Source organism: Petaurus breviceps, unplaced genomic scaffold, assembly GCF_028583685.1.
Source record: "Petaurus breviceps papuanus isolate PSGF00001 unplaced genomic scaffold, PetGlider_PUasm1.0 174, whole genome shotgun sequence".
Lineage (NCBI taxonomy): Eukaryota > Metazoa > Chordata > Mammalia > Diprotodontia > Petauridae > Petaurus > Petaurus breviceps.
Genome location: NW_027185761.1, coordinates 64,552,692 through 64,575,807, shown reverse-complemented (window position 1 = coordinate 64,575,807; position 23,116 = coordinate 64,552,692). Strand labels below are relative to the sequence as shown.

At 42.9% G+C, this 23,116-nt stretch overlaps 1 protein-coding gene across 1 annotated transcript in view; it reads right to left on the bottom strand.

Moving 5' to 3' along the window:
* ARHGEF3 (Rho guanine nucleotide exchange factor 3) overlaps positions 1-23,116 on the bottom strand; it is a 287,829-nt gene that overhangs the window by 247,098 nt on the left and 17,615 nt on the right. The window contains exons 2-3 of the mRNA XM_069084344.1: positions 10,984-11,114; positions 5,960-6,049 (exon numbers count right to left, since the gene is read on the bottom strand). Coding sequence (XP_068940445.1) covers positions 5,960-6,049; positions 10,984-10,985 — 92 coding nt within the window. The 5' untranslated portion in view covers positions 10,986-11,114. The remainder of the gene's footprint in view (positions 1-5,959; positions 6,050-10,983; positions 11,115-23,116) is intronic.

Below are 23,116 nucleotides of genomic sequence, written 5' to 3'. Positions count from 1 at the left end.
ACACAGGCTGCATGACTGGACTAAATAAAGTAACATGAAAGTATACAGAAATAGTTGAAAAGTTTATATGTGGGGTTAAAAACGTCAGTCTCAGCAGAGAGGGAATACCATTGTGAAAAGGTTCAAGAGACATAGCTTCCGGGTAATTTAACCATTTTATTAATAAGGCCAGAATGTTATGAATAAAAGGATAGTCATTTGGCCATCTCTCTTAAGCCAAAGACAATCATGGCTGCAGGCTTGGAGCTTATGTGTTCTTTTGGAAGAGGAGTGGCAATCAACTCTGATTGGTTAACACAATGGGAGGTGGGCTATATTAAAATGAGGGGCTGAGAGTGACTGTCTGTCACCCTTGGAGGAGAGTCTTATCTCTTTCCCCTGACTACCCTCAGCTTTGAGTAAGGGAATCAAAGAATTTATCCCCACTCAAACCCTTCTCAGACCTCTGACAACATCTGCGAACACCCCAGCAATTTCGGACAAAGCTCTCCTCTCTGGAAGCAGAGTTCTATTGTAGCAAAAAGTCAAGTAATTGAGTGGCAACATGAGCAAGCAAAGGAAGCAAAGCAAGCACAGCAGTCAAACCTTAAAATTTCTTTTTTAGGGACAAAAAGGATCAAAGCATGGAATGGGAGGAAGACAACAAAAGCTTCCAAGAAAAATATGAACAGCTTACAGGCCATGGAGGAGCTCAAGAAGGATTTTGAAAATCAAGTAAGAGAAGTGGAGGAAAAACTAGGAAGAGAAATGAGAATGATGCAAGAAATCATGAAAAGCAAGTCAACAACCTGACTGAAGAAAATAACAGCCTAAAAATAGATTAACTCAAATTTCAAAAGAGGCCCAAAAAGCCAATGAGGCGAAAAATGCCTTAAAAAGCCAAATTTGCCAAATGGAAAAGAAATTTCAAAAACTCACTGAAGAGAATAATTTCTTCAGAATTAGATTGGAGCAAATGGAAGCTAATGACTTTATGAGAAACCAAGATATTATAAAACAGATCCAAACAAATGAAAAAATAGAAGGCAATGTGAAATATCTCTTTGGAAAAACCAATGACCTGTAAAATAGATCCAGGAGAGATAATTTTAAAATTACTGGACTACCTGAAAGACATGATCAAAAAAGAACCTAGAAATCATCCTTCAAGAAATTCTCAAGGAAAATTTCCCTGATGTTTTAGAACCAGAGGGCAAAATAGAGTTTGAAAGAATCCACTGATCACTTCTTGAAAAAGATCCCAATTGGGCAGCTAGGTGGCGCAGTGAGTAAAGCGCTGGCCCCTACCTGAGTTCGATTCCGGCCTCAGACACTTAACACACACACACACACACACACACACACACACACACACACACACACACACACACACAAATACTAGCCGTGTAACTTTGGGCAAGTTACTTAACCCCAACTGCCCTCCAAAAGGCCAAAAAAAAAAAAGATCCCCAAAAGAAAACTCCTAGCAATATTATAGCCAAATTCCAGAGTTCCCAGGTCAAGGAGAAAACATTACAAGCAGCCAGGAAGAAACAATTTGAGAATTGTGGAAACACAATCAGGATAACAGAAGATCTAGCAGCTTCTACATTAAGGGATCAAAGAGCTTGGAATATGATATTCCAGAGGTCAAAGGAGCTGGGATTAAAACCAAGAATCACCTACCCAGCAAAAGTGAATATAATGTTTCAGGGGAAAATATGGCCATTCAATGAAATAGAGGACTTTCAAACATTCTTGATGAAAAAACCAGAGTTGAATAGAAAATCTGACTTTCAAATACAAGAAGCAAGAGGAGCATAAGAAGGTAAATAGCAAAAAGAAATCATAAAGAACTTATGTACTATTTACTATTGTAAATATTATAAAAATTACTATTGTAAAAATTGTACTATTTACATTCCTACATGGTAAAACAATAATTGTAACTCATGAGACTTTTCTCAGTATGAGGATAGTTGATGGGAATATATATGTGTGTGTATATATATGTATACATACATATATATGTTTATATAGGAGGGTATATGTGTATATAAATACATATGTGAGTGTGTGTATATGTGTACATGTATACATAGACAGAGGGCACAGGATCAGTTGAATAGGAAGGGATGATATCTAAAAAAATAAAATTAAGAGGTGAGAGAGGAATATAATGGGAGGAGATAGGGAGACATAGAATAGGGTAAATTACCTCATATAAAAGAGGCAAGAGAAAACTGTTACAATGGAGGGGAAGGACAGGAAGGCAAAAGGGAATGGGTCAACCTTACTCTCACTGAATTTGGCTTAAGGAGGGAATAATATACACATTCAATTGGGTATCTTACCCTACAGGAAAGTAGGGGGGAAGGGGACAAGAGGGGGGATGATAGAAGAGAGGACAGATTCAGGGGGAGGATAGTTAGAAGTATATACTTTTGAAAAGGGACAGGGTCAAAGTAGAAAATAGACTAAGTGGGGGGCAGGATAGGATGGAGGAAATATAGTTAGTCTTTCACAATGGAAATGATTTGGGTAACTATACATGGACAACCTATATTGAATCGCTTTTCTTCCCAGTAGGGGTGGGTCATGAGGGAAGAAGGGAAAGAATCTAGAAATCAATGTTTTAAAATCAAATGTTAAAATATATATATATTTTACATGCAACTGGGAAATAAGATATATAGGCACTGGGGTATAGAAATCCATCTTGCCGTACTAGAAAGTCAGAGGATATAAGAGGGAGGATATAAGAGAGAACAGATTGGGGGAAGGGGTATTCAGTAGAATTGCTATTTTGGGGTGGGGGGTAGGGGAAAGACAGGGAGAAAATTTGTAACTCAAAATCTTGTGGAAATGAATAAAAACTAAAAATAAACAAATTAAACAAAAAAAACCAAGAAGAGGAATTGCTGGATCTCCCCAAATTATTGGTTATCAATAATCATTTCTCTCACCACACTTTCCAACAAGGAGGGGATGAAGGAGCCATGGTTATACAGGCAAGCTCAATGACCCAAAGCAGGATATGGCAGCCCAAAGAGTTCACAAAATCACTGGCATGCTAGAACAGCCCCCCTAGCCCAAATGCCTTTGCACTGCTTGTACCCCATTCCCGGGAGGCTCTCAGTCCTCATCTTTGCTTCTGGGATGCTCTGGTTCCCTTCAAGTTGTGGTTCAATCATTTCAGTCATGTCCAACTCTGTGGGACCCCATTTGGGCTTTTCTTGGCAGAGAGGCTGGAGGGGTTTGCCATTTCCTTCTCCATCTCATTTTACAGATGAGGAAACTGAGGCAAACAGGACAAAGTGATTAGTCCAGAGTTATACAGCTAGGAAGTGTCTGTGGCCAGATCTGAACTCACAAAGAGGCTTCCTCCAGACTCTAGGCCCTATGGCACCACCCAGCTACCTTCAAGACAACTCAAATCCCACCTTCAGCAAGAAGCCCTGAGCTACAGCCCTTGCGCACTGGGTTCCTCTTGCATAAGTGAGTATGGATTTTAATCCTGACCCTGCTACAAACTGGAAAAATGACTCCTAGTGAGAGAAGGGATGAAAAGGCATTTACTAAGCGCTTACCCGGCACCAGGCAGAGTGTGGTAACCACTAGGAATACAAAAAGAGAAGACAACAGTCCTTCTTTGGAAGAGCTCCTGTCCTGACTTGGGGTGGTCGGGAGGGGGAGACAACACGTGTAGGAGGGGTCACTGATGAGGTCCTAGGGATGCAGCAGGGGGTGGATGGCAAGCCAGGCTGACTTTAGCTTACACTGGAGCAAAAGAGGGGAATTTGAGGGGCCCAGCCTACCATCACTGGTAGGAGGGAATGGGTCTAAGGGTTGGAGAGGGTTCCCTCTGGAAGGTGTGGCAGAGGGGAGATGGATCTATGTCCAGTCAGGAAGGGGACAAAGGGGCACTGACAGGATGGTTGGGGGTGGAGTCTGGGCAGCTGGCTACCACTAATATCCCATTAGTACATTTGATCACATGGCTAACATATTAACCACCTGTCCCTTGTGGTTCTGCTCAAAGGAGAAAGGGGGCTTGGCTTAAAATATGCATGTAGAAGCTCAGGGAAAAAGCTGTTAAGTCTCCCAAGGACTAAACAAGTCATCTGAAACCAGTGACAGAATTTGCATATGCAGCTCACATCTACAGGAAGCTCCTGCTTTAGGGTTAAAAATTTTCCTTACTGGACTCAGGAAAATAGGGAGTGGGATAACAAGCATTTTTAAGTGCCTGCTATGGGCCCAGCACTGCACAGGCCCTGCCTTCAAGGAGCTGCCACTTGCCTCCTCTTGAGGACAAGCACTCCCTGGCCAAGATCTGGAAGAGACACAATTTTTCTTACCCCTAATTCCTAACCTTAGGAAACAGGCCCCAGACGGAAACACCTTGAAGGCAGGGTGGCTTTCTATTTCTGTAGGACATCCTACCTGCTTGCAGTAAATGCTCAGGAGCTCTAAATACTCCTTCACCAAGAAGAGGAGAGGCATTTGATTCGAGATCTTCCTCCCAGGTTAATGTCCTCCTTCGCTGGAGCTGGGAGTTATGCTCCTCAGGACCTCTCCCCACACGCCCCACCCCTACCTCCGCACAGGGGGCACCCAAATATTTACTGATGGTGTGATGGTCTACTCTTGGCCGTCATCACAAAGGTGATCAATCTCATTAGTTAACAGACTCACAGCCACAGGCTTCCATCAGCCACAGGGCTTTATTCCATCAGATTCAGCAAAACCCCAGCCAAGGCAGCCCAAAGGCTTGACCGGATGCCGGGAGAGTGTCCTGCTGTTCCCCGGCAGAGGCCTGCTCTCCACACTCCCCAGGAGGGAGATTTCCATGAGTCAGATCATCTCCACCCAGAAAGAGAAGTGTTGGATCAATCTGACACACATCAGCTCGGCCTGCCCGCTGCTTGGGAGGGGAGCTTCCTCTTTCCTGCGGCATTCTGGGAGCAGAGACAGAGGCCTTTCCCTGGTGAAGCCCGCTGCCTGCACATCTGGGCACAAGCTGTTTCTCTGAAAGGTCCAGACAACTGAAGTATCCTTTGCCAGTCGGGGTCACCTATCCTGCTCTCTTTGCCAAGCCTGGGCTCCCTGGCTGACCCCTCGCACCCTCACCCCACAGCTCCAAGACACACAACACACCACAGGAGTGCCCTCTGCTTTGGAAGCTGTGTGCAGCTCCACGGGATAACGCGAAGCCAGGCCATCCCAGACACCAGCCAAGCCACTGCCAAGTTCTTGTACGAGCCTCCCTGGTCCCATCCTCCTGCGCTGGCCTTCTGCACCCCACTGTATACATTCATCTAGCCCTCTGCTAAGGCAGAAAACAAAGCAGTAGGGGCTGAGGAAGTAAGGGAACCACCCAGAAGGCTGCAGATTCCCTAAGGAAGACTCAGCAAGACAGCAGCCTTTGAGCAGTAATCTCAACCCCCTGCCTCCCATCTGTGCCATGTTCAGAGAGGTGAGCTTCTGGCCACCACCAGGCCTCCAGGCCACTTCCTGACCACCACTGCCAAACTAGGCCACCAGGGTTGTTACATCACCCCCACTGGAACACAAACTCCCTGAGGGCAGGCACTTGCCTCCTAGACTTTGAATCCACAGCACCTGGCACACACAGGCGTTTAAACACTGCATCTCTATTGTTTTCTCCTCAAGAGAGCCAGTGTGTGACTAGGGACGAGATAGGAAGGGATGGATTCTAATCACTCCCGCCAAGGAAACCCTCTCCCTCTCCCTAAAGGTAGGAGGGCCAGGAGGGAGTCAGGACGGGCCCTGGCTGGCTAGAGGCCAGCCCAGAACAGAAGGCCTGGCGTTCCTGACCCAGGCGGCATTCACTTCAATCCCAGATCTGCCATAGGCACGGTATTAGGTAGCAGGAAAACAGGAAGATTCTGACAAGAGTGCTTGCCCTCAGGGGGCTTGGGGTTTTGTTTGGTTGGTTTAGGCTCTTCTTTTTTACCTTTCCTTCTTTTCTTCCATTCCTCTGCAGGCATACTGGCTCATTACTGTGGAATTGTCCATCGCTGGGCTCCTAACATGTGTCTTCCTCCTTAAAAAAAAGAACACATGTCAATTATTTAATATTTATTAACTGCCACTATGCTAAATATATATATATTTAGCATATATTTATATATATGAAACTTAGAGGGTATATATATATAAATATATAATAATTTTATAAATATATATAATATATATCTAGCATACATATACATATATATATATATATATATATATATATATATATATATATAATGGGTGCGGCTAGGTGGCACATTGAATAAAGCACCAGCCCTGGAGCCAGGAGGACCTGAGTTCAAATCTGGCCTCAGACACTTAGCACTTACTAGTCATGTGACCTTCAGCAAGTCACTTAACCCCAATTGCCCTGCCTTCCCCACTCCAAAAACAAAAAAACAAAGAAACTTAGAGGTATGTGGGGTATGGGGACACCAAAAATCCCTTACCAAAATTTTATAAAACTCAGAGGTATCTCAAGGTAAGACAAGAAGCATGTATTCAGTTCTCGTGAGAAAAGGGCACCACCTCCACTAAGACAGACTAGTGGAAAGAGGTATGTTACAGAAGACAAAGCAGGATTATGTACCCTAGTACAAACAAGCCCCCTCCCACCACTATCCCTCACCCCCCTTGGCGGGCAGGCGGGCTTACAATCTAGACGCAAAAATCCTCTCCAAAGACAAAGAACAAAGAAATAGGGCATAGTCAATACAAACATACACATCCTCATTTGGCAAACTTAAGGCTGGGATGGGGAAAGGGTCTTAAAGGACTAAATGCTGATGGGGCAGTAAAGGAGGGGGAAGGGTGAAACCTAAACTCAGGCCTGTCTGGTCTCACCAAAGTCTGTCACTCTCTCCCTCAGGCCTGTCTGGTCTCACCAAAGCCTGTCACTCTCTCCCACCACCCTGAAGAGTCTTCACAGAGGGTAGATCCCACTCAGAAGTACTTAAGATGCAAAACTGAACTAGTTATCCCCCCTCCCCTGCCCCCAGCATTCCCTTCTGCCTTCTTTCCAGGTACCACCATCTTCCCAGTATTCCCAACCTAGGAGGTATCCTGGATTCCTCTCTATCTCTCATTCCCCAGATCCAACATGGTGCCAAGGCTTGCTGATTTCAGCTCTGCAGCTTCTCTCAGACGCACCCCTCCTCTCCTCTGACACCACCCCCACTCTGGTGCAGACCTTCATCACATCATGCCTAGACCATGGCAATAGCTTCTGGTGGGTCTGCCTGCCTCAAGTCTCTCTCCCCTCCAGTCCATCCTCTGCTCAGCCATCAGTGATCCATCTCCCTAAAACCCAGGTCTGACCATATCACCTCCTTATGTAAAAACTTCCAGTGGCTCCCTATCACCTCCAGGATCAGATATAACATGCTCTGCTTGCAGTTCAAAGTCCTTCATAACTTCTGCACCCCCATCCTCCCCCCTTTTATTTTTACCCCTCCCCTTCCCCCCATACTCTTAGATCCAGTGACACTAATCTCCCAGCTGTTCCATCTCTAGGTTTCCCCAAGCCTGGAATGCTCTCCCTCCTGTGCTCTGACCACTGACCTCCTTGACTTCCTCTAAGTCCCAACTAAAATCCCACCTTCTATGGGAAGCCTTCCCCGGTCCCTCTTAATTCCAATGCCTTCCTGCTGCTGATTCTTTCCAAATCATCCAGGACATAAATGTTTGCTGGGCACCTCCATTAGACTGGGCACTCCCTGAGGGCAGGAGCTGTCTTTTGCATTTCTTTGTGTCTCTTCCCCTTTTAGGACAGTATTCAGCACACAGTAAGCACTTAATAACTGTTTACTGACAGACTGAATAATAAGCAGAGGACTGTCTTATACAACAAAAAGGATTCCAGGTAGTATTCAGATCACTTAACAGTTTAATCACTAAATATGGGGGGGGACCATCAGGTATAGATAGCACTCTCAACCTGGTACTTGGGATTGGAAGAATTTCTCAAAGATACCTTGAAGAAAAATCCCACACAATTCCTGTAGATTAGGAAGAAACAGGACCAGAAAGATGGAACAATTCTCCAAACTCTGTATGGCATCTAAGCCTAGGAATAAATGCAGACTTCCTTTGGTTCCTCTATAGACCCCTTTCACCTAGGCAGAATAAGCTCCTGGAAGCAGAGAAAGGGTAATTTTTTTGTGAATAAATTAATTAAATTCCATTTATTAAATGCTGTGTGGAGATCAGTGCTTTATTATGAAAGCCAAGACATCCCTTGCCCTCAGGAAGCTTACACTCTAACAAGGGAAACTATTCTGATAGGGAAGTGGAGACCAGGGACAGGCACTTTAATGTGGGAAGGTTACAAGAACAAAAAGGAAATAAGTAGATGGACACACTCCATTCAGGAAGAAGAACAGCGTTAGTCCGATAATGGCTCTGGGTTCCAGTTTGACACCTGGATGGGGTGGAGAGGAGAGGGAGTAGGGTCAAGCATGACTGAAAGTGTTCCAGAAGGACCGGTCACTAATCAGGAAAAGTGGGGCCCCAGGTCAGGAGGGATATAATGCAAAATATATCAAAAAGCTTCTTTTTAAAAATTTATTTTAAAATAATTAAAAATTTAAATGGAGAAAAAAGAGGAGAAGAAGTAAGTTAGGCAGAGAAGGGGGAAGGCATTCTCAGATCACGGGCTATCAGGAATAAAGTTAGAGAAGCAGGCATGAGTCTGGAAGGAGATAAGCAGCTTTGTCTGGCTATAGAATATAAACAGTTTATTTGAGGAAGGTCAGGAAAAGGAGAGGGTAGAGAACTGAGTGGTACAAAGTAGTATGAAGCACTGAAGCCCAGGACCAAGAATTCAAGGGGGATTAAAAATTCATTGGCCAGACATTTCTAGTCTGGGGAAGACTGAGATGATTAAAGTGGTACTAATTACATAGTCTACTGGGGCAATTAGTGGAGAGAGGGGATAGAGCATGGGACCTAGAGCCCAGAAGTCTGAGTTCGCATCCTGCCTCAGACACTCACTAGCTGTGGGACTCTGGACAAGCCAGCCTCAGTTTCCTCCTCTATAAAATGGGTGTAAATAGAGCACCTACCTCTCAGGGGTGTTGTGAGGTTCAAGTGAGATAACGTACAGCTCTTAGCAAACTTTAAGAAGCTTTATAAATGCTTTGCATTGTTGTTCAGTCATTTTTTTCAGCCATGTCTGACTCTTGGTGACCCCATTTGGGATTTTCTTGGCAAAGATACTGCAATGGTTTGCAATTTCTTTCTCCAGCTCATTTTACAGATGAAGAAACTGAGGTCGACAGGGTTAAGTGACTTGCCCAGGGTCACACAGCTAGTAAGTGACTGAGGCCAGATTTGAATTCCCTAGTTCAGACCTGGTGTTCTATCCACTGCACCACCTAGCTACCCCTATTATTTATAAGTTAAATACTATCGACGTGCTATACTATGCTATCATTTATTTAATGGGAAGTTTTCCTATGCCACAAACAGTCCAGGACCCAACAGTCTCAAACTACGTCCATCATCCATTCCATGGCCCCTAACTGGGAGTCTCCCTAAAGTTCTGCCCTCGGCACAATCTTCATGGTCATCTCACTGGCTCCCGTAGCTTTAACTGTGACCTCTAGGCCCATGCTCCCACCTCGCCCATCACCAGGTGCAGTGTTCATTTCAGCCTGGCTGTCCTGGAGACATCTTCATCTCAACAGAAAGCCAAACCCATCTTTCCCTCTTCTCCATGTCCTTATTCCTGGTGAAGGCATTACTGCCTTCTACTGTCTCCCAGGTTCCTCACCTAGGCATCATCTTTGACTTTTCACTCTACATGTCCAGGCGGTTGCCAGATTGTACCTTCAGCAGAGAAGGGAAAGGAACAAGCATGTATCATTTGACCCTCGTTACACGCCTGGGAGGTAGGTACTATTATTATTCCCATTTTACAGTTGAGAAAACTGAGGCAAATAGCAGTGATGTGACTTGGCCAGGGTCACATGGGTAATAAGGATAAGAAGCTGGATTTTAACTTAGGCCCAGCATCAGCTCTACTGTGCCACCTATCCATCCTATGGTATTAAATTAAATTTTAATGAACTGCTAACAGTACTCTCAGTACTGCATGACCGGCTTCCTCACAACATCTGTCCAATCCAACCCCTTGTCTCACACAGCTGGTGCCTAAGTTCAGGCCACCATCACATCTAGTGCTGATTATTGAAAAGGCCTCCTCCTCGGCCTCCCTGCATCCAGTCTCTTTCTCCTCCTGTCCATCCCCCACTCCACTACCTCCTTAAGCATAGATCTGACCATCTCACTCAAGCAATTCCAGGGGTTCCCATTACCTAAAGATCAAATAGAAATGTTTTTCAAGATTTTCACAATCTGGCAATGATGCGTTAAGCACTGGGGATACAAAAACAAAATTTAAAAAATAGCCCCTGCCATCAAGGAACTTACAATCCAATGGGGCAAAACAACACACAAAAAGGTAAAAATGGGGTGCAGGGGGAGGAGGGAGAGGGAAGGAGGTACCCAGCAGAATCCAAAAGCAGTGCCCTGGTGGGAATGAGGAGAAGACTGTGCTGCGCCCCCTCCCACTGTTTGGGAGCCTCCAACATTTACTTTCTGTAGGATCCAGAGGGAGAGGGGGTTAGAGTGGATGGCCTTTGGGGTCCCTTCTGGCTCCAAATCTATGATTCTGTAGATTTCCCAATTCCCTAAGCAAGCTGGGAATGGAAGTCAAGGTCACCTTCACAGCCCCCCTAGCCCAGGACTCTACCCAGGCTGCCATGATGCCCGAGCATGCCAGATCCAGATTTTATCAGGACAACCCCCATCTATTCAGTTTCCCTGGGTGGGGGGAAGAAGGAAGGTCTGGGGGAGAGGGCAGGGGAGGCTGGTAGTGATAGCACAGTAACAGGACCAATAGGATTGCACCCTCCCCTCTGCCCCAGGGGAGTCAAGGGTGAAAGAATGCACTTGACCTACATGCTGGGCCTCCTGTAGACTTTATGGAACCCGACCAACAAGGCCTGGCCAGGCCCTTTGCCAAATCACTAAACGGGCTTTGTTAACAGGGCCCTTGTTTGGAACAGCCAATGCTGAACATGGAATTTTACCTGCAGAGCAAAAATGATGTTATCAGTAAGGCAGCATGCTTTCTCTTAGAATGCCCTTTCCCCTCCCTAGAAACACATCTGGCTGGGTTAGGGGTGAAATCGGAGCTGGGGGAACAGAAGGTACCTGAAGCTAACCCAGATCAAATTCACCATCTTGCCTCATTCAACTGTACTTCAATATGTGGCTATCTTCTACCAATCGATCAACAAGCATTTATGAAATACCTCCTGTGTGCCACAGCCCCAGGGGATACAGTGACAAAGAATGAAACTTACCCAGTCATTTAACTCTACCTGCCTCGGTTTCCCCAGCTGTAAAATGGAGCCAATAACAGCACCTCCCTCAGGGTTATTGTGAGAATCAAATGGGATAAGATATGTAAAACATTTAGCACTGTGGCTGCCTAGATCTTGTTGCTATTATGTGACAAGGACATAATATTCTTATATGTGACAATGTATATAATTACAGACAGAATATATCAATACATATACAAATATATGCAGAATACGGCCCTCCCTCCCTCAAATCAAAGTCGGTCATCATTTCGCTGATACCATGGTCCTCTTCGAAAACGAAGGACCAACACACGGAATAAATATAAAGTGGTAAAATACAAGATACTTTGGGAGGGAGCTCACCAGCTGTTTGGGGAAGAGGTGGAAACCAGGAATGGCTTCTGTAGAAGGAGGTGCTAGAGATAAATATTGAAAAAAGGAGAAGGAAGAGAAAGGAGGAGTTGAAGAGGGAGAAGAAGCCTTCTAGGCATGTGGGATGGCCTGTACATCATTATCATGTCTAAATTTCCTCTTTTTGTTTTTCAAAGCCATTTATAATCAGAACTCACTCTAGTCACCCAACTTTATTTCCCACTACTCCCCAACTCAAACCTTCTATTACAATTACTCACCATCTATGCACACTGCTCTATTCCTCTTTCCATGTCATCCCTCACTTCATCACACTCCTAAAAGATGTTACTTAAAAAGGTCATGGTCTCCCACTGCATCCAGGGCCATCTCCCCTTGCCCTGGACCCAGGTTGCTCTGGAGAAGAAAGTGAGGCTGGTGACTTTACACAGCCCTACCTCAACTACATCCAATTCACTCACAAGTCATGGCATCACCTTCCTGATGTCATGGTCCTCTTCAAGAACAAAGAAAAAGAACAACGCTCTCAAATAGAAAACAAAACTAAAATAAGGAAGGACTGACTCTCTCAAACATAGACAAATCTAACCAAAATGATAAACAAGGAATAAATTAAGGACCTGAATAGAACCTCAGAAAAATGAAAGATAATAAATCTCTGGTGATTAAAGAATGGGAATATGAGGAAATTTTATATAGTTCTCAGTCTTAAATGGCATCTTTACAAATATTGACCACGTAGTCAAAGGATACGAAGGGGCAGTCTTCAGAGGAAAAAATTAAAGCTATCTATAAGCATATGAAAAATGCTCTAAATCACTATTTATTAGAGAAATGCAAATCAAAACAACTCTGAGGTACCACATCTCACCAGTCAGATTGGCTAAGATGACAAAACAGGAAAATGACAAATGCTGGAGAGGATGTGGAAAAATTGGAACACGAATGCATTGTTGGTGGAGTTGTGAACTAATTAAACCATTCTGGAGAAGAATCTGAAACTATGCCCAAAGGGTTATAAATAAGTGCATGCACTTTGACCCAGCAATACCACTTGTAGGGTTGTTTCCCAAAGAAATCATAGAAGTGGGAAAAGGACCCTTATGTACAAAAATATTCATAGCAGCTCTTTTTGTGGTGGCAAAGAATTGGAAATCAAGGGGGTGCCCATCAATTGGGAAATGGCTGAACAAGTTGTGGTCTATGAATGGAATAGAATACTATTGTGCTATAAGAAATGAGGAGTAGATGGACTTCATATTTACCTGGAGAGGCTTATACAAACTGATGCTGAGGGAGAAGAGCAGAACCAGGAGAAATTTGTACACAATCACAGACACAACGTATGTGTGATGACCAGCTCTGATAGGCTGGACTCCTCTCAGCAATGCAGGTTATAAGACAACTCCAAAAGCCTCATGAAGGAAAGGATACCCACATCCAGAGAAAGAACTACAGAGTCTGAATGCAGATTGAAGCAAACAACTTGCTCTCTTTTTTGTTTTGTTTTGTTTTTTCTTTCTCCCTGTTCGCTCCATTGGTTATAACCCTTCTTTACAACCTGACTAATGTTTAATGTGAAGGTATTTGGAGATGCTATATTTGATTACATGCCACCATGGGGAGGAGAGGAAATAGAGGAAATTTGAAACTTAAGGGATTGTGCAACTGAATGTTATAAACTAAAAGTAAATAAATTTAAATTTAAAAAAATTGACCTTGTAGAACAGCATAAATACTAAACATCATTTACTAACCACAATACAATAAAAAGTATATTCAATAAAGGTTTTTGAGCCAAGAATTAAAAGTAATTGGAGTCTAAATAAAATTATTTTAAAGAACTAATTAGTCAAAAAGTAAATTGTAGAAATGACAGAAAATTTCATTAAAGAAAATTATATGAAAGAAAGACAACATATCAAAACTTATGGGATACACCTAAAGCAGTTCTTAGGGGAAATTTTATATCTCAAAAAAAAAAAAAAAAGGAGAGAAACAAATGAATGAATTAAATACTAAATTAAAAAAAAAAACTTTGAGTCAATAACAAACCCAAACCCCTCAACTAAACAGAGTAGAAATTGTAAAATTTAAAGAAATTAACAAAATTGAAAGCAAAAAAGGAAATTAGTAAAAGCAGGAGCTTTTTTAAAGACAAATTAAAAATGGATAAGCAACTTATCTAATTGAAAAGCAGGAGAAAATAAAATTGTTAGTATCAAAAATGAAAAAAATTTTGAAAAAATTAAAGAGGAAGCAAAGGAAATTATCAGAAATTGTTTTACTCAATTACATGCTAATAAAATTGATAACTTTGAGAAAATGGATGAATATGTAGAAAAATATTAAATATACAGTTTAACAAGAGTATTTAAATAACTCAACATCAGGAAAAGAAATTTACACAAGATACAAATAAATTCCCAAATTAAAAAAAAAACCAACCCCAGGATCAGATAGATTTATGAGTAAATTCTATCAAACATTCAAAGATTAATTAATTCTAATAGTATACAAACTGTTTGCAGTAATAGAAAAAGAGGTTATTCTTTGTATGATACAAATATGGAGGTGACAGCTAAACAACGATCAATATCCTAAATTAACACTAATATGAAAAAATTTAAATAAAATATTAGCAAGTAGATGACAACAACATATTAGAAAGGTTATATACTATGACCAAGTTGGATTTACATCAGGAATAAAGGATTAGTTCAAGAAAAGGAAGACTATAAATATAATAAATCGTGTTAATAACAAAATAATAAAAGCCGTATAATTATGTTAATAGATGCTGAAAATGATTTTGGCATAATCCAACATGCATTTCTATTTAAAAATAAAAACTCTAGTAAGCAAAGGAATAAATAGGAATTAAGGTCTATAAAAATAAACCTTTTCTTAATACAGCAAATAATATCTATCTAAAACCAAGAGCAGACATCATATATAACAAAGTTTGAGGCCTTTTCAATAAGATTAAGGACAAAGCAAAGGTGCCCGGATCACCACTACTATTTAACACAGTCTCTAGGAAGACTAACCAGAGCAATGAAACATGAAAGAAAAATTGAGGAAATAAGCATAAGTAACGAGAAAACAAAACTATCACTTTTTTCACATGATACGATGATTTACTTAGAAAGCCCTAAAGAGTCAAACAAAAAAAATTAATGAAAGGATTTATGATTTCAGCAAAATTATATGATATAAAATAAGTCTGGATAAATCATTTTACCAACAAAACCCAGAAGGAAGAAGGTAGAAAAGAAAATTCCATTCAAAACTACATAAGTTATAAAATATATGGAAGTCAATCAGCCAAGACACACCAAGAAACTATAAAAAGCCAACTATAAAACACTTTGAAGAAATAAAGACAGACCTAACTCATAGGAGAAATATGAGTAGGGTGAACTCATGGCTAACGGAATGGCTGAGCCAATATAATAAAAATGACAACGCTATTTAAATTAGCTTATTTATTATTCTATTCTATAGCAATAAACTAGCAGAGTGGTATTTCAGCTTTATAAAAGTTTCAAAAAAAATTAAATTCATATGTAAGAACAAAAGGTCAAGATCTCAAAGGTAATAATGAAAAAAAGTAGGAAAGAAAGGGGCTAGCAATACCAGATCTCAAATCACAGTATAAAACAGTAATCATTAAAATTATATGGTAATGGGTAAAAAAAAAACAAAACAGATAAGTCAGTGGACTAGATCAGATATATGATATGCTGTTGTCTGTCTGTCCTTCGTTCTCCTAGAAAACCACGACATCAGGAAGATGATGCCATGACATGCAAGTGAATTGGATTTAAGTGAGGCAGCGCTGTGCAAAGCTACCAGCCTCACTTTCTCCTCTGCAGCCATCTGGGTCTAGTGACCAGATATATAGATCATGATAACTGAAGCTTACCCTGGATGCCAAGGCGTAAAAGATACAGAAGCAATGGAGATAGTAACAGCACTATGTTCAATAAACACAAACATCCCAGTGACTGAGGCTAAAGTATTTGACAAAAACTGTCTGGAAACTAGAAAGCAGTTTGGCAGAAATTAGGGCTAAATCAATGTCTCACAGTATATAACATGACAAATTTCATGAACCATGACTTAGAAATAAATGGTGACCTTATAAGCAAATTCGAACAGCAAGGAAACTACCTTTTGGCTCTATCTATGGAGAAAGGAAGAGTTCATGATCAAACAAGCTATAGAGACAAGATAAAAGATAAATTTAGAAAGATTAAATGGACAATTCTGATTATATAAAGTATTTATACAAACAAATCTAAAGCAGTTAAAATTAGAAGGGAAATAGGTAATTGGGGGAGAAATATTTGGAGTAAGTTTCTGCAATAAAAGTCTCGAGAACAAGATATATATAAAAATGATTCAAATTTAGAAGACTAAGAGCCATTCCCTGAAAGATAAATGGCCAAAAGATATAAATAAGCAATTTTCAAAAGAAGAAGTCTGAGCTATCAACAATGTGAAAAAAAAAGTTCCAACTCACCAATAATTAGAAAATAGAAAATTAAAGGAAGCCTAAGATTCTACCTTGTACCTGTCAGATTGGCAAAGAAGACAATCAAGGAAAATGACTTATGTTGAAGGGTAGAAAAACAGGTATACTCACGGCTTGTTGGTAGAGGTGTGAAAAGGCCACGTGGAACAGAAAGGTACAAAACTGTGCCTACCCTTTGACCCACTCTACCACTACTGGGCCTCTACTACAGAGAGATTACAAAAAGACCTATATGGAGTGTCCCAAACATGTAAGCACACTTTTAAACTCTGATCACTTTAATTTAAAGCTATTAAATATTTATATTCTATTGAATTATATTACATATAAAAATTAAAAATACTTCTATCAAATATTTTATTTATCATTTAAACTACTAAAGCCTAAAACTGCACTGAGATTTTGGGGCCACTCTATATATACAAAAATATTTAGAGCAGCTGTTTTTGTAGTAGCCCCAAACTGTAAATGACATGAGTGCCCTCCAATTACAGAATGGTTAAACAATTATGACATATGAATGTAATGGAATATTATCGTGCCCTAAGAGATGACAAAAAGGATAGCTTGAGAGAAAACTGACCTCTATGAAGTGATGTAAGGAGAAGTGAGCAGAACTGGGAGAAGATTATACAAGGACAACAACATCAGAGAAAAATAACTTGGAAAGACTGTGGACCTCAGATCAACCTAATGATAGCAAATACAGAGGACTTTAGATAAAATATGCCACGTTGCCAGAGACACAGTGGACTTAAAACGTGGAATGAGACACAGGTTTTGGACGTGGCCAATGCAGAATTTGTTTTGCTGGACTATACATATTTGTTGATGAGGGTGCTATTTTGCTGTTGTTTTAATTTATATTTAAATTTTTTCAGTTGTTCAATGGTGACAATGAGAAGAGACACTCATATTTGCAAAAACTAATTACTTTTAAAAAGAAAGTAGTGAGGGGCAGCTAGGTGGCACAGTGAATAGAGCACCAGCCCTGGAGTCAAGAGGACCTGAGTTCAAATCCAATCTCAGACACTAAACACTTACTAGCTGTGTGACCGTGGACAAGTCACTTAACCCCAACTGCCCTTCCTTCCCCCCTCAAAAAATAAAAATAAAAACAAACAAAAAGAAAGTGGTCGGTGTTGGGGCAATTTTAAAGGAAAATTCATTTGGAAGTTTGTCATGGATGCATGACTTCATAGACTAAATTTGAATGAAAAAGAATCTTTTTTCAAGTCAAAAACAGTCTTCTTAATTAGGGCTCTCAAAATGCAGGGCCTCCCATATCTCTGCCTCATTTCCCACACCTGTCCTCATCTTTGGGCCATCCTACATGTGTGGCAGTTAGGAGCTAACATAGGCATCGCCTGCATGCTGTTCAAGCATGTTCAGTCATGTCTGATTCTTCATGACCCCATCTGGGGTTTTCTTGGCAAAGACACTGCAGTGATTTGCCATTTCCTTCTCCAGCTCATTTTAAAGATAAAGAAACTGAGACAAGCTGGGTAAAGTGACTTGACCAGGGTCACACAGATAGGATAAAAAATCTAGTTCAATATCATTCTGCCCCTGCCCCTTTTTTTTTTTTAACAGATGAGGAAACTGAGACCCAAAGCTTAAATTACTCACTCAAGGTCAAACAGGTGGCAAAGGCAGAAGTAGAATCCAGGTCCTCTGATTCCAGACTCACCCCATGGATACTGTAACCCAGCATTTATCATACTCCTCAAATGTAAGAGAGAGGACAATGTGAACTGCAGATTACTAACACAGAAGGAATGAGTCGTAGGCCAGAACCTTTCCCCGTTATGGCTCCATGAGCTGCCTGCAGCACCCCCGCTGCCATGGAGACATTCTTGGCAGCTCTGGGAGTACTGACTAGAATTCACATTGTAGTGGGGGTCACAGGAGGAGGAAGGGAAGAAGCTTCTCCCCCGTGAGAGTTGGCAAAAAATCAAGGTCACAGCTGATGACCACCCAGATGCCTGGGCCCCTCTTCAAGTCCCACGCCCTCTTCCCTACCCCAAAGGCTGCCTCTTGGCCAATGAGAGACCAACAGCACACTTCCGTGGACCCTAGGGAGACAGTGATATGGCTATGGTGATGATAAGACCAGAGAATCCGGTCAGGTATGCCATCACTGCCCACAAGGTCAGGGCAGGCACTCTGCCTGACTTGGCCTGCTCTGGCTTGCTTACTCACCCTTCCCTACCAATGGAGAAGGGAGCAAGAGCCCCCAGGGCCTGTTACAACAGAGCATCAGCTGCTTGGTCTGATTGTCACTTAATGGAAGGTAGTGTGTCCTGCCTGTAGACACTCCCTGCCCAACCCCCACATGGGCCTCTCTGGTCCCAGACACAAAGGACGGACAATTTATAAACACAGAACATGGATTGCATTTGCTGGCCCTCCCTCATCTCTGGGATGATGTCTTAGAGGGTGGAGAAGGCTTCCTGAGTTTGTTTTATGCCTGCATCCCTAAAAATCACCAGGGCCACTACATCCCAGAATTCTGGAATTAGGAGACCTCGGTGGGCTTCTAGTCCAAAGTCTACCTGAAAATGGCTCCACTGGATACAAAGGGGTCATCCAGGCTTTGCTTTAAGGCATCCAGTGAGCCCTGGAAGTAGCTCTTTCTCTAATTCTCAAAAAGTCTTTTCCTTAACCAAACCTCTATTTGCAACAACCTCCTACTTGGTTTTCCTGCCCTGGGCCTCTGCATTTCCAGTCTAATCTCCACAGAGTTGCCAAAGGAATATCCCCAGCATACAGTTCTTACATTACTCCCCTGCTCATGGACCTTCACAGGCTCCCTCTTGCCAGTAAAATAAAATAAAATTCATCTGTTTGGCCTCTTCTTAACCTGGCTTCAACCTAGACATTCCTCCCCCTAATGCAAGCTATAGTCCAACCAAAATGGCGCCTGACCATGGAAGATGTTTCATTTCCTGCCTAAACTTTTCACCTTCACCTGTTGGAATTCCTTGCTTTTTGCTCAGCTTAGATCACCACCTCCGACCTGAAACTGTTCATGATCTCCTCTTCCCCCCCACCCCTGTTTGGGGCCCCCCATTATCTTGAGAGCCTATTGGTCTTCATCGGTATCCATTACCCTAGAAGGATTTTGTGATCATTTATCTGTCTACCATTCTCCCCACTTGACCCCTGACCCCTTATGGAATAGAAGCTCTCTGAGGCCAAGAGTAGCTTCATTTTTGTCTTTGTATTGAAGGCAGAGGGCCAGGGCCTCAAAGAATCAAACAGAGCAAAAACCCACCTGCTGCCCTGTTGCCGGCATTGATTCAAGAATCAATCAGTCCATAATCCCTGTACCAGAGCAGAAGACACAGTCAACTAGCTGGAACTTCTCAAACAGCTAATACATGCCAAGGACCGTGTCAGGGGCTGGGGACACACAGCCAGAGAATGAAACACCCCCATTTCCAAGGGGCTTCCTCTCATTCTAAGGCAGAGGACAGCAAGGGCCCGTGTAAGAAGATGCAGAATATAAAGCACCGGCCCCAGAGTCAGGAGCTGAGTTCACATCAGGCCTCAGACACTTAACACAAAAAAACTAGCTGTGTAACCTTGAGCAAGTTACTTAACCCCAATTGCCCTCCAAAAAGGCAAAAAAAAAAAAAAAAAAAAGAAGATGCAGAATAAATAAAAATAAAGAAACTAAGTACAAATAAATATAATCAAGGCCAATTATGTTCCAGGCTCAGGACTGGCGCTGAGGATATCAAAAGAGGCAAGGACAGTCCCTGCCTTCAAGGAGCTTACGCTCTAATGGGGGACACCTGTAAACAAACAGAAAATAATCAACAGAGGGGAGGCCCTGGGGAAGGCTTCAGGTAGGAGGTGGGATCTTCACTGGGGCTTCAAAGAAGCCAGGGAGCAGGGAGAAGGTTCCAGGCATGGGGGGGTGGGGGGGAGTGGGGAGGGAATCAGAGAAAATGCTGAGTGGAAAGACAGAGGATCTGGTTTATGGACAGCCAGGAGGCCGGGCTCACTGGGTGGAAGAAAAGGCTTCAGGGAGTAAGAGGTGAGAAGCCTGGAAAGGCAGGAGGGGGCGCTGGGAAGGGATCTGAAGGCCAGCGATTGTTCTGTATGGAATCCTGTAGGATAAGATACATGAGGGTGCAGAGGGAGGACAGCTGTGAACAGGACATCATCACACAGGAGCTGCAGGAGCTCTATTCACCTGAGGTAGTGTTATTTCCACCCTGCCTCACAGCAAAAACAGAAAGGGACAACCTGGTTCAATCAGTCAATCAATCAGCAGCATTCATTAAGTGCCTATGGGTATTGGAGCCTGCCCTCAAGGCACTTAAGGAGATGCTTAGAGAAAGGTGAGACCCTTTCAGTGAGTTCAAGTAGGTTGGCCCAGAGAGAGGGAGACTGGGGACGGGGGAAGATTCCTTGCTAAAAGCAGTTAGCACCAATTCTGTCTAAGAGAAAAACCTCCTAGGTCCTGAGGCCATGAAGTTCAGAAAGGGCTCACCTAGGCTAGAGGACCTCTTTCCCAGAAGGTGCAGAAGAAATTCTAGCTCAGCTAAAGGGGCCAGACCAGCTTCAGGGTCAGCTGCCCCTGGCCTGGGTCTGAGATGACCTCAGTTGTGTGAAATGAGCCCAGAAAAATACCTCATCTAAACTGACCTAACCGGAATAAAATTTTAGCTAACCTACCCAAGAGGCTGAGCAGAAAAAGGTATTTCTGGCTTTCATCTTCCACCAAACAGAAAACTGCTATTCCATAAATTAAAAATAAAATCTTATAAAACAAAATAAATAAAAGGTACCATTAAAAAAAGAACTCAGCCAGGTGGGCTGTGGGCAGGAGACCAGCTCAGGAAGCTCCATCGGCATGGCCCTGCCCATCCCAGAGGGAAGGAATCCCTTCCCCACCACACTACCTGGCAGAATGCCTTAACAAATATTGGTGAGATTGAGTTTGGTTTAGGGGAACTGGGCGGTACAATGGAGAGTGCTGGACAGGAAGTCTGGATCTTCACATCTGGCCAGGTCACATAAGCTCCTTTCTGCACCTTTTTTTTTTCTTCTGTAAAATGGGTTTAACATCTCACAGATTGTTGTGAGGGTCTAATGAGATAATATACATGACATAGATTATCATAGGAGGGACTTTGTATAACAAGTATCAAATGAGATAATGTATGTAACACATTATCAACTGAGATAAAATCTGTAAACCTTAGGTGCTACATAAATGCTAGCTATTACCATCACCATCCTCACTACAATCACCAAGTTCAGTGGAAGAGGTGACCTCGGGCAGGGGGCCCCCTCACAGGGACTCCAGTAATGGGGAAATGAGAACAGGATGGACATAGTCATTCAGCTGTTGAATGTACTGGTTGCTCAGAAGGCAGATGGTTCATACAGAGCTCTCCTCTGACTGTGTTACAGACTGAGATACATGGTACAGGTTTTTACAGGCAAATCCGGAAACAGAGCCCTTCCAGATGTGCCAAGACAAATACCGGTCTGCCCCAGGAATATCCTGTGGACTGCAATGCCAAGAGCTGCCCACCCAGGTTTGAAGGGCAGCCCACCTTTCACACAGTCCCCAAGAGCACCAGGGAAGGGGCAGTGGCCCATCCAACTCAATGCCAGCCCAGGAGTCCCAGAGTTCTCCTGAGTGTTCCTCTGGGGCTAAGCCCAGGCCAGAGCTTCCAAGTCACTGGAAGTCTGGGTATCCCAGGACCTGCCTGGAGCCATCAAGAGATCATCCTCTAACTTGTTTTTCACAACCTGCCCACAGCGAGTGGGCACTGTGGGCTCTGTCCAGGCAAATCCAGGAAAGATTCCGCCTCCTTTGTGGATATGGTCATAACACGGAAAGGAACCTAATAACTGCTACTGCTTAATTAGCACCTGCAAGAGCCACAGCCCCGCCAGAGAGGGCATGGCTGGCAGCCTGGGCATGGGACATGCCAGCTCAGACAGGAGGGTGGAAAGCTCAATGAGCTCCTGACACCCTGAAGTGGCACTTACCTAACCCTGCCAACCTGCTGAGTGCAGGCTTCAGCTCTACAGATGGCAGAGGGACCAGATGCCAGTCCCTGCTTGCAGCACCTGAGGGCACCAAGGGAGGAGCTGGAACAAGGTGAAGACCCATCTCTGGCCTGAGAAAATTGTGGACCTCCCTGTGCCTGGGCTAACCCCATGGATTCTTCTCAAACCTCAGCCTCGACCTCCATTCCCATTCTAACCCTAGCAGATCTCTCCTTCCCCTCCTACCCACCCTTCTTTCTGGGTTCAAGGCCAGCCTCTCAGTCCCTGTAATGCCAAGCAAAGGCAACTTCCCAAGGTTCAGAATACCAGCATAGGAGCTCTCCATTTTATTCAGTGACAAACCAAGAACAGAGAAGATCAAAATATTACATCATTCAAAATACAGCATTTACTAAGTGTGATTCAATAATCTCCAAGTACTACTCCACCCCTGGATATTACATTCATTTAATCAATCACAAAGTCCCTCTTCTAAATACTACTCCACCCCTAAGCTGTACATTCATTTAGTCCATCACAAAGCCCCTCTTCTCAAATGGAGATTAGTTTCCAATCATAAGTAAAGTACATTCATTTGTTTAATCACAGAGCACAAAAAAGTCAAAAGTTCCCCACCCTTGGATCACAATTGAATCTACCCCAGAGTTACAACAAGCTTAAGCACAGCACTTAATACCCAAATGGAGGTCTTTTCTTCATCTTGACAGGAGGCAAGGTCTCAGCAATCTTTGTTCCTGGGGAGACAAAGCTTAGCAAGGCCACAAGATACATT